The 12,026-nt window shown below is 41.7% G+C and overlaps 1 protein-coding gene across 1 annotated transcript in view; it reads left to right on the forward strand.

Moving 5' to 3' along the window:
* Nucleotides 1-691: 691 nt before the first annotated feature.
* Nucleotides 692-12,026, forward strand: part of LOC115464466 (vomeronasal type-2 receptor 26-like) — a 68,505-nt gene continuing 57,170 nt past the window's right edge. The window contains exons 1-3 of the mRNA XM_030194844.1: nt 692-984; nt 3,472-3,763; nt 7,454-8,242. Of these exons, the coding sequence (XP_030050704.1) occupies nt 692-984; nt 3,472-3,763; nt 7,454-8,242 (1,374 nt within the window). The remainder of the gene's footprint in view (nt 985-3,471; nt 3,764-7,453; nt 8,243-12,026) is intronic.

Below are 12,026 nucleotides of genomic sequence, written 5' to 3' on the forward strand. Positions count from 1 at the left end.
TTAGGACAGCAGAATAATCTGTATCAAGCTGATTTATTTTAATTATTACAAAACCTTGTGGTTAAATGTGAGAAAGAAGGGGTGTAGGATAGTAGTGAAAGGGATCAAAAGTGCTCTGCTATTCAATGTGCTGGATTACCAAGGAAGGAACTGAATAGACTGTCCTGGAGAGATGCCTTGTAATTAGTCTCACTCTAACTGGAATCTCAGATGTATCTAAGGCAGTATGGACACAATAACTGTGCAGAGTGGATGGGCTTTTTCATCTTTTTCTGTTATCATCACCTGTATTACAATGTTGTGTTACAGTGCGACCATAAAAACATCCCAATCAAATTAATATTTGTCTTTTTTAGCTAATTAAAACAAAGGATCCATAAGGTTTTATTTAGCAGAAACAACCTATATTTCATGGAAAGTGAAGCTGTCAGGAGCATATTTCCCTTAAGGCTGAACCTCTGAGCAACAGAGCTCAACAGAGACCACATGATGTCCTCACAGGTATTGAAGCTCAGTTAGAAAAAGAGTGGTCACCTCACCATAAGCATTACAATTTTACTGTCTTTCTTCATCCTTCTTGTGTGTAAATGGACAGGTCTACTTCACTGCAGTTTAATACTTAATGTTTTCTGCCCATCATTCAAATATTTAGTTAGATAGCACTATCAAGAACCATACAGCATCCCACACCATGCCCAGCTATTACATTTGGAGTGGAAAGAGTGAGCATTATCACAGTAGAAGCTGTTTCACAGCAGTAAAAATAGAAACTCATCTGGTTCTGATTGTATTGATGCTTTGTGACATCCTATGGAAGACGGCTGAGTGTCAGTGCACACTTGGAAACTACCTATCAACAGAGCTACGACCAGGCTACCGTAGGGATGGGGACATCATGATTGGGGGACTCGTAACTGTAGAAAACGTTTCCCCACTTCATCATCCATTCTTCACAACTGTTCCCTCATTTGATGGCTATACCTAGTAAGTAGCATCATGGCTTATTTCCTAAATGAGACACGCTTGTTTTGTTTTGGTTTTTTTTTTTGATTAGTCACTGGCATGAACTGCAATTATAACCTGATTACAATTTACCAATTCTCTCACATTAAGTATGAGTATTTTCCCATTGAAATATACCCTGGGGGAAAAGGACCTGCTAAGAATTTCATCTCTTTATAAGGTAGATAGTTTCCCCATAATATCATTGTGAAAATACACAACTGGACACGGTGTTGTCTCTCTCAATCCCTCATACCTTTAGGGCAGGTAAAAATGTACTTTTCACTGTGTCTGCTTCTTCCAATGAACAGAATGAAAAATTTTCAGACAGCTTCAGAAAAGTGACCGCCCCACGTCTTTCCAAAGCATGCTTGCATTTTGTTGCTGTTTACTATTAAACTACTTTAAATATACACCATACTCTCCAGGAAAGAAAAAAACAACAACTTTTTTTTTTAGGTTCTGCCCTTCTTAATTCCTTTGACATCCTTTTAAAATTGAGCTTTTCATTCTTTTGAAAATATTACTTGTTTGTACCTTATTCAAAGCACATAAGTATGTGAAAACTTGTATTATATCTCCTTCCTTTTGCTTTTCTCTTCTATTGAGTGTGTCTTTAGCTCCTTCACACCCTCTCTCTGTGTGATCTATTATTCAGAATATGCTCCATGTTTGCTCACTTTGGTATGAATTACCTCCATCTAACTCTCCTTTAGTGCAGAAACTTTACTTCAACTGAGGTAGCCACCCTCCCATCTGATCCTGAGCAACATAGTAGCCACAGCAACCCAAATCACCACAGCATTTTTATTCCCTCTTTGTGTACTGTTATCCGTAAAAATGGTGACACCTGACAGGAAGGGAAACAAACAAGCCTGATGCAGCAGTCTGTGGTATGCGCTATTTTTCTATCATTGCACATTTTCTAATGCAGCAGTAGTTTGCTTGTCATTAGTTTACTGTATCAAGAGTAAAGTTCTGCACATGCATTAGAACATTTTGTGCTGAAGCTCAGTGCAATGCTTTAAAGCACAGATGATTACATCTGATGCTTGACAGCACATTACAAGCGAAGTGTTTGCCTGAATATCCCATTAAATCTAAAAACCTACAATCTGTGCATTAAGATTTAGGAAAGTTACTCGTGTGAACAGAGTATTCAGGCACTGATGTAGTAACCTGAGGGTTTTCCTGTGAGCTGTATGCTATTTTCCACAAAAGTCAACTGTAGCTACCCATAGAAATGAATTGTATTACGAACCTTTGTAGGAAATTTTAAAATAGTCAACTTCATTGAGGTGTAGTGTTCTTCTCCTACCTCACCTCCTCTTCCTCCTTGTTCTTCCCCCTTTCTTTCTTCTCCATCTGACCTCATCAGTTGCCCTAAGTGAACAGATGACCACTGGAGGGACTCAGGGATGATCCACTTACTCCCCCAGTAGTCACCAACCCCCTCCCACCACCTAAAAATGTGAATAAAAATAGTACTCACCAGCCTCTATGACAGCCTCAGATGTTATAGCGAGGTCCATCAGACCAGCATACAGTTCCCCGGAGTAGTGTGGTAGTAGATGAACTACACTGGAGACAGACGGACCCAGGCCCATACCTCCAACTACCTGTTACACTTGTGGTAGAAACTGTGAGCCCTTCAAAACTCACCAGACACACACTGTACCCACATATAGGCTATTGGGTTATTGTAGTGGTGAACAGTTGGGAGTAGTGGGTTTTGGGTGGGTTTTATAGGGCTCAGCAGACAAGTTAAGGAGCAATGGTAAGATGTATACTTGGGAGTATTTACATGAAGTCCACTGCAGTGCCCCATTTCTCTCCTGCGATGTCTGGATGACCACTCTGCTAAAAATGCTAGCCCCTCCTACATCCCAATGGCATGATTTTGTACATTTTTAACTTGTGCATTTAAAAAAAAAATTAGCTACAAAGATAAACGTGTGAAGCACAAAACCCTGTTCAAAATAGTATTTTAGAAAAAAAGGTAGATGTTTTCTTTTTTCAAAAATAGGTTCTTTCCTATTCAGATTTGGAACGTTTAGCTCAAAACATCCAAAGTCTGATTTGTATGAAGTATCGAAAATGCAGCTCCATAATGTTGGTTCAGATGCATATGTAGAGGCAGAGAAAGAGAGATGGTAGAGTCTAGTGATTATGAGTGTGTGAATGAGGGAAAGATATGCATTTACTTGCTGTGGCCTAATTCATGTTGCAGAATAGAAAAAAATATAGAGGAAAGGAAAAAGAGGAAAGAAATACAATTAAGTTGTGGTGAACATAGAGATTGCACGCTTTGGTCTTTGTTATCAGACCAATATATAAAGCTTGTCACAAACAATACTTCAAACCCTTATCCTAAACCTATTTTAAACTTGTCTAATACTAATATATGTGTTTCTGTATCTTATAGTTTGATGCTAATTTCATATTAAATGATATTTATTGTCCTTAAAGTCCTATACTATTGAACTATTACAACTTCCTGGCCTTTGTGTCTGCGGTGGAGGAGATTAACAATAGTTCGGAGCTCTTACCCAACCTTACACTGGGGTTCCACATTTATAACCCTTATAACAATTTATTACTAATGTATACAGCTGCCACGAGCATATTTTCAGGAATGGACACTGGGATCCCAAATTACAACTGCAAAACATCTGGACCACTGGCTGCTGTTATTGAAGGTCTTTCAGCTGAGTATTCGAGCCAGTTTTCCATCCTCTCCAAGATATACCACTATCCACAGGTCAGAGAGCATCTTTGATTTCACTTCATTCACTCTTCTATAAACCTTCCTTAAAGAACATCAACCTTTAGCAATATGAAACCAAATTATTAACCTCTCTCCCTTAACTGTGATAAACTGTAGAATTTAAATAATGATTCAGAGACAAAAGTTTGTAAAATGAACTACATGAAAGTAAACAATGGGTAAAATATTCAGTCATCAGAGCAATAGGCTGAGACATCCTATTTCCCCCTCCTGGTATTTCTTACAACTTTAGCCTCTGTTGCCTCTGGTTCAAACTTTAAGGCCAATGTGATTAATATATATGATGTATTATTTGAACTCATGAGAGTAAAATTATTAATTCTCAGTACAATAAGAAGTCTGAGAGGGAAATTTGTTGCAAGTAATAATTTGTTGTATAATAACCAAACTGGTAGGGTTTTATTTAAGCAGCAGTTTCATTATAACAAATGTATTTTCCTGAATGAAACAAACCAAAAGTATCAGGTTGCATGATTCTACTTCCTGGAAACAAGGTGAATTGCTCTAACTCAGCAGTTCTCAACCAGTGTGTCGGGCCAGCACTCAAAGCAATTTTTTTAACCTTCCCTATTCTTCCTGCCACGGACCAAAAGCCTCACCTTCATATGATTTTAGCTCCTTCCCGCTCTCTCATGACTCCTGCTCCCATGGGTGTTGACTGGGGGGGGGGGGGGGCGAGGGGGGCATAGTAGTAAAAGCAGCAAGCAGCCAGCCTTGACTCCGTCCTTCGCTTCCTGCCCTCTCAGCGCCCTGCCCACCCAAAAGGAAATGACATCAGAGGAAGGCGGGACGTAGAGATGGCAGGAAGCGAAGGACGGCGTCGAGCCTGGCTGCTTACTGCTCTTACGCCTGCCTGTTCGCTGCTGCAACTTCAGGAGTGGAGTGGAAGTGAGCCAGCCTATCTAGTCCACTGTAAGGAAGGAAGCCATTTGGTAAATCCGTTTCCATTCCCCCGTGCAGCCGTCGCCGTTCACTCAAAACACAGCAAGCAAACCTGTGAGCTGCTGCATCCACGTTGTCATTCTTTATTGAGAGAGGGGAGATGCTGTGAAGGGGGAGAGAGGGGGAGGAGGGAGACGCTGGATAGAATGGGGAAGGGGATGGAAAGAAACAGGATGGGCAGGGGAGAGAGGAGAATTGCTGGACAACAGGGATTGAAGGAGGGGACAGGGGAGAGAGGAAATTTGCTGGAGATGGATGGAGGAGAAGTCAGAGGAGAATGGAGAGTTGCTGGACATGGAGCAGAGGGCAGGGGAAGGAGGAGAATTGCTGGACATGGATGGATGGAGGGGAAAGGGGAGACAGGAAATTTGCTGCATATGGATGGATGGAGGAGAGGGCAGGGGAGAGAGGAGAATTGCTGAACATGGATGTATGAATGGAGGGGGCAGGGGACAAAGGACATTTGCTGGATATGGGTTGATGGAGGAGAGGGCAGGGGAGAATGGAGAGTTGCTGGATGGATGGATGGAGGGAGAGAGGGAGGGAGGGAGGGGAGAGAAGTCAGGGAGGAGATGCACATGGATGGAGGGGAGGGAAGAGAGGAGAAATGCTGGACATGGATGGAGGGAAGGAAAGACAAAGGAAGGAGATGCACATGGATGGAGGGGAAGGGAGAGAGGAGAAACGCTGGACAAGGATGGAGGGGAGGGAAGACAGGGGAAGTAGATGCACATGGATGGAGGGGAGTGAGGAGAAATGCTGGATATGGATGGAGGGAAAACTGCTGAGTTTAAGGGCTGGTTTGGAACACATTGAGAGCAGATACTGAAACTCGAGGAAGGATAGGAACAGGGCTACAGATGGTAGACAGGACGCATAAGGATACAGGAGGATGGTGGACATGATGAGAGAAAAAATATCAAATGGAAAGAAGACACTGCGTAAAACAGAAGACATTGGGACCAAAGTGAATAGAAAAACTAAATGATCAGACAACAAAGGTAGAAAAAAGTATTGTATTCAGAATTTATTAATTGGAATATGACAGCTTTTGGAAATATGCATCTGTGATATTTTGCATGTAAGTTTCAATTTTTCTGGTATTGCTGCATGCTGAGTCTGACTTCTTGAGTTAACTTTCCAGTTCAGTATTTTGCCTTTATATTTTTTGATTTCTAGTTCCTTGTGTCATGTTTGTTGTGTCATGTGTTTTTCATGTGTGATGAAGGTGCAGTATTCTGCTAGTGTGTAGTATTTGCAGCCCTTTTTGTTTTGCTTTTTTTTCACGAGGTAATGTATTGGTGTTTTAGAGCCTGGTGTAATTGCAGTTCTGCCTTTTCACGCATAAGGTTGTAGCTCGTCCTGTTGTTGGAATTAGTGCTGTTATGGTTTAGTAAGGCTACGAGTGTGTTTTTGCACAAGTTTGTGTATAGCGTTTTGCAGTGGAGAGATTGTGTGTTGGCCTTACTGAGGTGGCACCAAAACATCAGAAAGGTTGTAGAGCCTAAATCATGACACACACTACCTCTTGAAGGAAATACATATAGAGCCTATGCATTTCTAAGGTCAACACTGGCATGGTATGGGAAAGGGGGTGGGGAAATACTACTGGAGAGGAAGAGATTGTACTGGGTAAGGAGGAAAGAAGGAAGGAATGAAGGAAGGGAGAAAGAGCTGGCTTGATATCTCATACATATTCATTATGGTTAGTCCCAAAAAAAGCCAGCTTTTTCCCTTCCTTCCTTCCTTCCTCCATATTAGCATATTCATTTGCATATATATATATAAATATATGCAAATGAATATGCTAATATGCTGTGCCCTATCCTTTGCCCCCCCAAATGAAACAGTCAAACTACGCCCATGCCTGTTCCCCTTCTTCGCCAGCCCCCTCCTCTGGTGGTCAATCCTCCCTTTTATCAGCCGTGTCCCAGAGGAAGGAAAATGGTAAAACTAGAGGACATGAATTGAGACTTAGGAGTAATGTCAGAAAAATAATTTTTCACAGAGAGGGTGGTTGATGCCTGGAGGGAGGCGGTGAAGAAAAACTGGTGACAGAATTCAAAAAGGCATGGGATGCACACAGAGCATATTTAATTAGAAAATGAATGGTATAAAAATCATAACTTAAATAGCTATATGTGTGTTTGTATGTCACGTGGTGCTTAGATGGCAACTCTGGCTGTGAATAACTAAGGCCAGTGGGCAAACTTGTATGGTCTGGATCCTGTTTATGACAAACTGGTTTAAGATGGGCCGGAGAGGACTTTGACAGAAATTCCAGTAATTTGGAATATGAGGACAGAACCAGGCAGACTTTACTGTTGATGTCCCACAAGTGATGAGACAGATATGGATAGGCTGAAGTGGGCCTTGGCGGCAACTTCAGTAGTTGGAACCTAAGGACAGGGTTAGGCTGATTTCTGTGGTCTGTGTCACTGAAATGCCAAGAGAGATAATGATCAAGTATTTTATTTCACATTCATTTGTTTTGTATAATCAGGAGTTGATAATGAGTATAATTGTTGGGCAGACTGGATGGACCACTCAGGTCTTTTTCTGCTATCATTAATATGTTACTATACTCGTTGGCTTTATTATCACACCTTTTTCTGCTCCGCTCTTTACAGTATAATTAGGTTCTAAGGTTTTGATATATGAATACAATGTGATCTTTTCATAATAAAGGTACTCATAAATTCCATCTTTTATTTTCACCAGATCAGTTACACCTCAGGGAATCTTGTCATGAGTGACATGGTTGAGTTTCCTTATTTCTACCGAACTGTACCCAGTGAGTTGCACCTCTGTGCTGGGATAGTCAAACTATTGAAGCATTTTGGCTGGACCTGGGTCGGTATTGTTGCATCCAGTGATGAAAACAGTATGAGGGCTGTGCAGATCCTGAGAGAAGGGATTGAGCAGAGTGGAGGTTGCATTGAATTCATAGAAACCTTCAGTCAGTCCAGATCTCTGCTCTCTCAAAATATGAGTAATATTTCTGAGATCATCCATACATCTTCAGCTAAAGTGATTATTTTGTATTGTAGTAAAGACTATACAGAGGCTGTAGGTCATGCATCCATTTGGGAAGCACCTGGAAAGATCTGGATCATCATAGCTGAATTGGAATTTTTCTTTCCCTCATACTATGTTGATAGAAAAAACACCTTCTCTTTCACCGTGGGAAAGAAAATTATTCCAAATTTTCACAAATTTGTCCGTGAGGTGAATTCTGCCATGTTTCCTAATGATTCATTGACAGAGATGTGGTGGAAGGACCTGTGTAACAACCAGTGCCCCAAGAGCATCCAAAGATCCTGCAGCAGTGATGAAACATTTGCCTACATCTTACACTGTAATGTCATAAACTCTGCTGACAGCTATAATGTATACAATGCTGTGTACAGCTTGGCACATGCATTGCATGACATGATCACTTCTAGATCTGGAAATACCACAATATGGAGTGGAGAAAATGAGAGTTTTTTTGATTCTTTGCCATGGAAGGTAATTTCCTATGTTAGAAGAATGTTATTTTCAGAAAGAAGCGATGCTATATGATTGCACAGTGTGAAAGGGAAGCAGGATGCAGTGAAGTCTGTATACTCACACAGATGCTGCATGTCAAACATCATGGACATGCAGTTAATTGCAAAGATAAAGGCATGGTTCTTTTATTTTTCAGGCTAGTAAATTGTGCAATTCTATACCTGTACAAATTAAATTTGGGTGATTTCTGGCTATATACTATTAGATAAAGGTTCAAAAACTTATCTTTTTAATAACTATTTGAATGAATAATTTTGAAGGGCTTTCTTGCTTCGAAATGTGCGTTTTTGATATTATGTAACCCACATAGATTCTGCATTGATATTAGCAGGACATAAATACTTTGAATAGAACAGAATAGAGATATAGTGTTGGAAATTTGAACACTCTAATAAGATGGCATTAAATCACCAGTTTATCTTATGTTTTGCATGCTCAGTGATGTTAAGTGGAAGGACTATGTGTGCATGATCTGATAGTGTGATACTTTCAGTACTGGAGTGGCGTGTTTTATCTAAAAGGGAGCTGGATATCAAAAAATAATCTATTCTGGAACATGAATTGTGTAGTGAGGAATGTAGCTGTATCATTACTTCATGCAGAACTGACCAAGCCTTGGATGTTTTGATAGGATATATGGTTTTTCTATCGATTTCAGGATTTTGAATTAAATTAAAATCTCCCCCTAGTCACTTTCATTAGATATTACATCAGCAGCAATGTGAAAGAAATCAGGGCTATCAGAATTTAGAGCTTAAGTGTACAGCACTGCGTACGTCTAGTGGCACTATAGAAATGATAAGTAGTAGTAGTAGTAGAGCTTATATACTCAATATGATCAAAGGGGTTGCCCCACAAAGTGACTTCCACTTTAACCCAGCATCCAGGACTATCACTGTCATGAGATATCAATTATATGTCTGTTCTTTTCCTAATCAAAGTGGCTACACTACTTTTGTGCCATCTGCTGAAGAGAAAATTGTTTGTAGGGACCATTTGGTTTGTAGCTTAGCAGATTCAGCCACATTTAAATGTGTCTCCTGAAAGTGTATAAAAACTGGTGACGATTTAGACAGTGAGTTAAGGATTTTTTTTTCTTTTTATTGGGTTGTTCAGTCCTTTAACATTCAATGAAATGAAGGTGACAGCCAATAATATAAAATATTATTGAGGAAACCTCCACTCAGTTGGGATATGATAAGGAAGCATACCTTAACAATTAAGAATCCTATATAATAATTCTCACCACCAACGTTCTAATATGTGACTGCCTGTGTCTGTGGCTCCTGGAGTTGCTGAGCTAGGCTCCATAGCCAGGCTGACGTCACTCACAGCTGATTCCCAGGCAGGGGAAGGAGTAAGGAAACACGTGGAGCAACTTGCTCCGCATGTTTCCCTATTCTTCCCCCTGCCTGGGAATCAGCTGTGAGTGCGCCGCTCCCTGCCTCTTGCTCCGAGCAAGGGGCAGGGAGTGGCGCATCAAAAAACTACAAGCGCGGCACCGCAGACAAACCCCCCCTCGGTGCATCAACCCCCCCTTGGGGCATCACCCAAGCCCCCCCGGCAAACACCCCCTCCCCCCGAAGCACATCAACACCCCCCCCTGAGCATATCAACCCCCTCGCCACCCGCAGCTGCCACTGGTAACGCTGTCCAGCCGCTGTTGCTTCTCCTATTGAGCAGCAGTGACTGCTACAAAAAGAAAAAAAAAACCATAAATGCTTTTAAACATCAACCGTGGCATCGCACACAGCCATTGGCTGTTGGCTTTGCAGCCGCTCCTCCTCTTGCCTCCACATCACTGCCCCTGGAGTAAGACCCCGGAGGAGCGCAGCGACGTGAGAGTAGAGAGGAGGAGTGGCTGCAGAGTCAACAGCCAATGCCTGATGGCTGTCTGCGGTGCCATGCTTGATGTTTAAAAACATTTATGACTTTTTTCTTTTTGTAGCGGCCGCTGCTGCTCAACAGGAGAAGCAGCAGCGGCCAGACAGCGTTACCAATGGCAGCTGTGGGTGGCGAGGGGGTTTGATGCATCAGGGGGGGAGAGGGGAGGGTCACTGGACATGGGTGGCTGCAGGTGAAGAGGAGGGTCACTGGATATGGATGACTGGAAGGGGGGCAGGGGAGACGGAGGTGGGGAGGCGGTCCTGAGACCAGAGAGGTGGGGGTGGGGAGGGGGGCCCTGCGAGAGGGGGGGTGGGGGCCCTGCGAGAGTGGGGTGGGGGCTCACACTCACTCACTCACTGTCTCTCACAATACACTCTCTCTGACACACTCTCTGTCTATCACACTATCTCTCTGTCACACACACACAGACACTCTCTCTCTCACACAAACACACACACACTCTGTCTCTCTCTCATTCTCTCTCTGACACACACACTCCATCTCTCACACACACTCTCTCTCAAACATACACACTCCGAGGAAAACCTTTACATTGTAAGCTCTCTTGAGCAGGGACTGTCCTTCCCCATGTTTAAACTTGTACAGCGCTGCGTAACCCTGGCAGCGCTATAGAAATGCTAAGTAGTAGTAGTAGTAGTAGCTAGCGCCCATTTCATTTGTGTCAGAAACGGGCCTTTTTTACTAGTATGAACTAATATTCATAAAAACATAACCATATGCAAAGAAGCAACAAGCAATGTATAAACCATGAGTTGATTAGACCAAGGGAAAAACAGCCACCTGACACTGACCTCTATTAGATGGAATGACAGTGAAATAAATTCTTAATTAAGATATAAACCACAATCTTAACATTTTAGTTGAATGAGTGAATATGAGTACAGAAAGAATTAGTAACAGAGCATATTTACACCCATAAAATTATAATAATTATAAAATAATTGTGAACAGCACCTCAAAGTAATAAAGCAACTATAGTTGCAATGTTTACCCCCCGTTTAGTAAGCTGCATTAGAAGCTACAGCTCGGCAATGCCAACCAGGCCAAAGTGAATGGGCTTTTTCGGCATCACTGCACTGCCAGCTGCTATTGTCACTTAGTAAACAGTGTGGATTAAAAACTGGTTAAAAGATAGAAAACCGAGAGTAGGGTTAAATGGTCAGTATTCTCAATGGAGAAGGGTAGATAGTGGGGTTCCCCAGGGGTCTGTGCTGGGACCGCTGCTTTTTAACATAGTTATAAATGATTCAGAGATAGGAGTAACTAGTGAGGTAATTGAATTTGCTGACAACACAAAATTATTCAATGTTGTTAAATCCCAAGAGGATTGTGAAAAATTACAAGAGGACCTTAAGAGACTGGGAAACTGGGCATCTAAATGGCAGATGAAGTTTAATGTGAGCAAGTACAAAGAGATGCATGTGGGAAAGAGGAACCCTAATTATAGTTATGTAATGCAAGGTTCCACATTAGGAGTCACCGACCAAGAAATGGATCTAAACGACATCATTGCTGATATGGTGAAACCATCTGCTCAGTGTGCAGCAGCGGCTAAGAAAGCAAATAGAATGTAAGATATTATTAGGAAAGGAATGGAAAACAAAAATTAAGGATGTTATAATGCCTTTGTATTGCTCTATGGTGTGACCACACCTCGAATATTACTTTCAATTCTGGTCATTATATTTCAAAAGGTATAGAGAAGGGTGACGAAAATGATAAAAGGGATGGAACGACTTCCCTATTAGGAAAGGATAAAGTGGCTAGGGCTCTTCAGCTTTGAGAAGAGATGGCTGAGTTGAGATATGTTAGAGGTCCATAAAATAATGAATGA

Source organism: Microcaecilia unicolor, chromosome 3, assembly GCF_901765095.1.
Source record: "Microcaecilia unicolor chromosome 3, aMicUni1.1, whole genome shotgun sequence".
Classification (NCBI taxonomy): domain Eukaryota; kingdom Metazoa; phylum Chordata; class Amphibia; order Gymnophiona; family Siphonopidae; genus Microcaecilia; species Microcaecilia unicolor.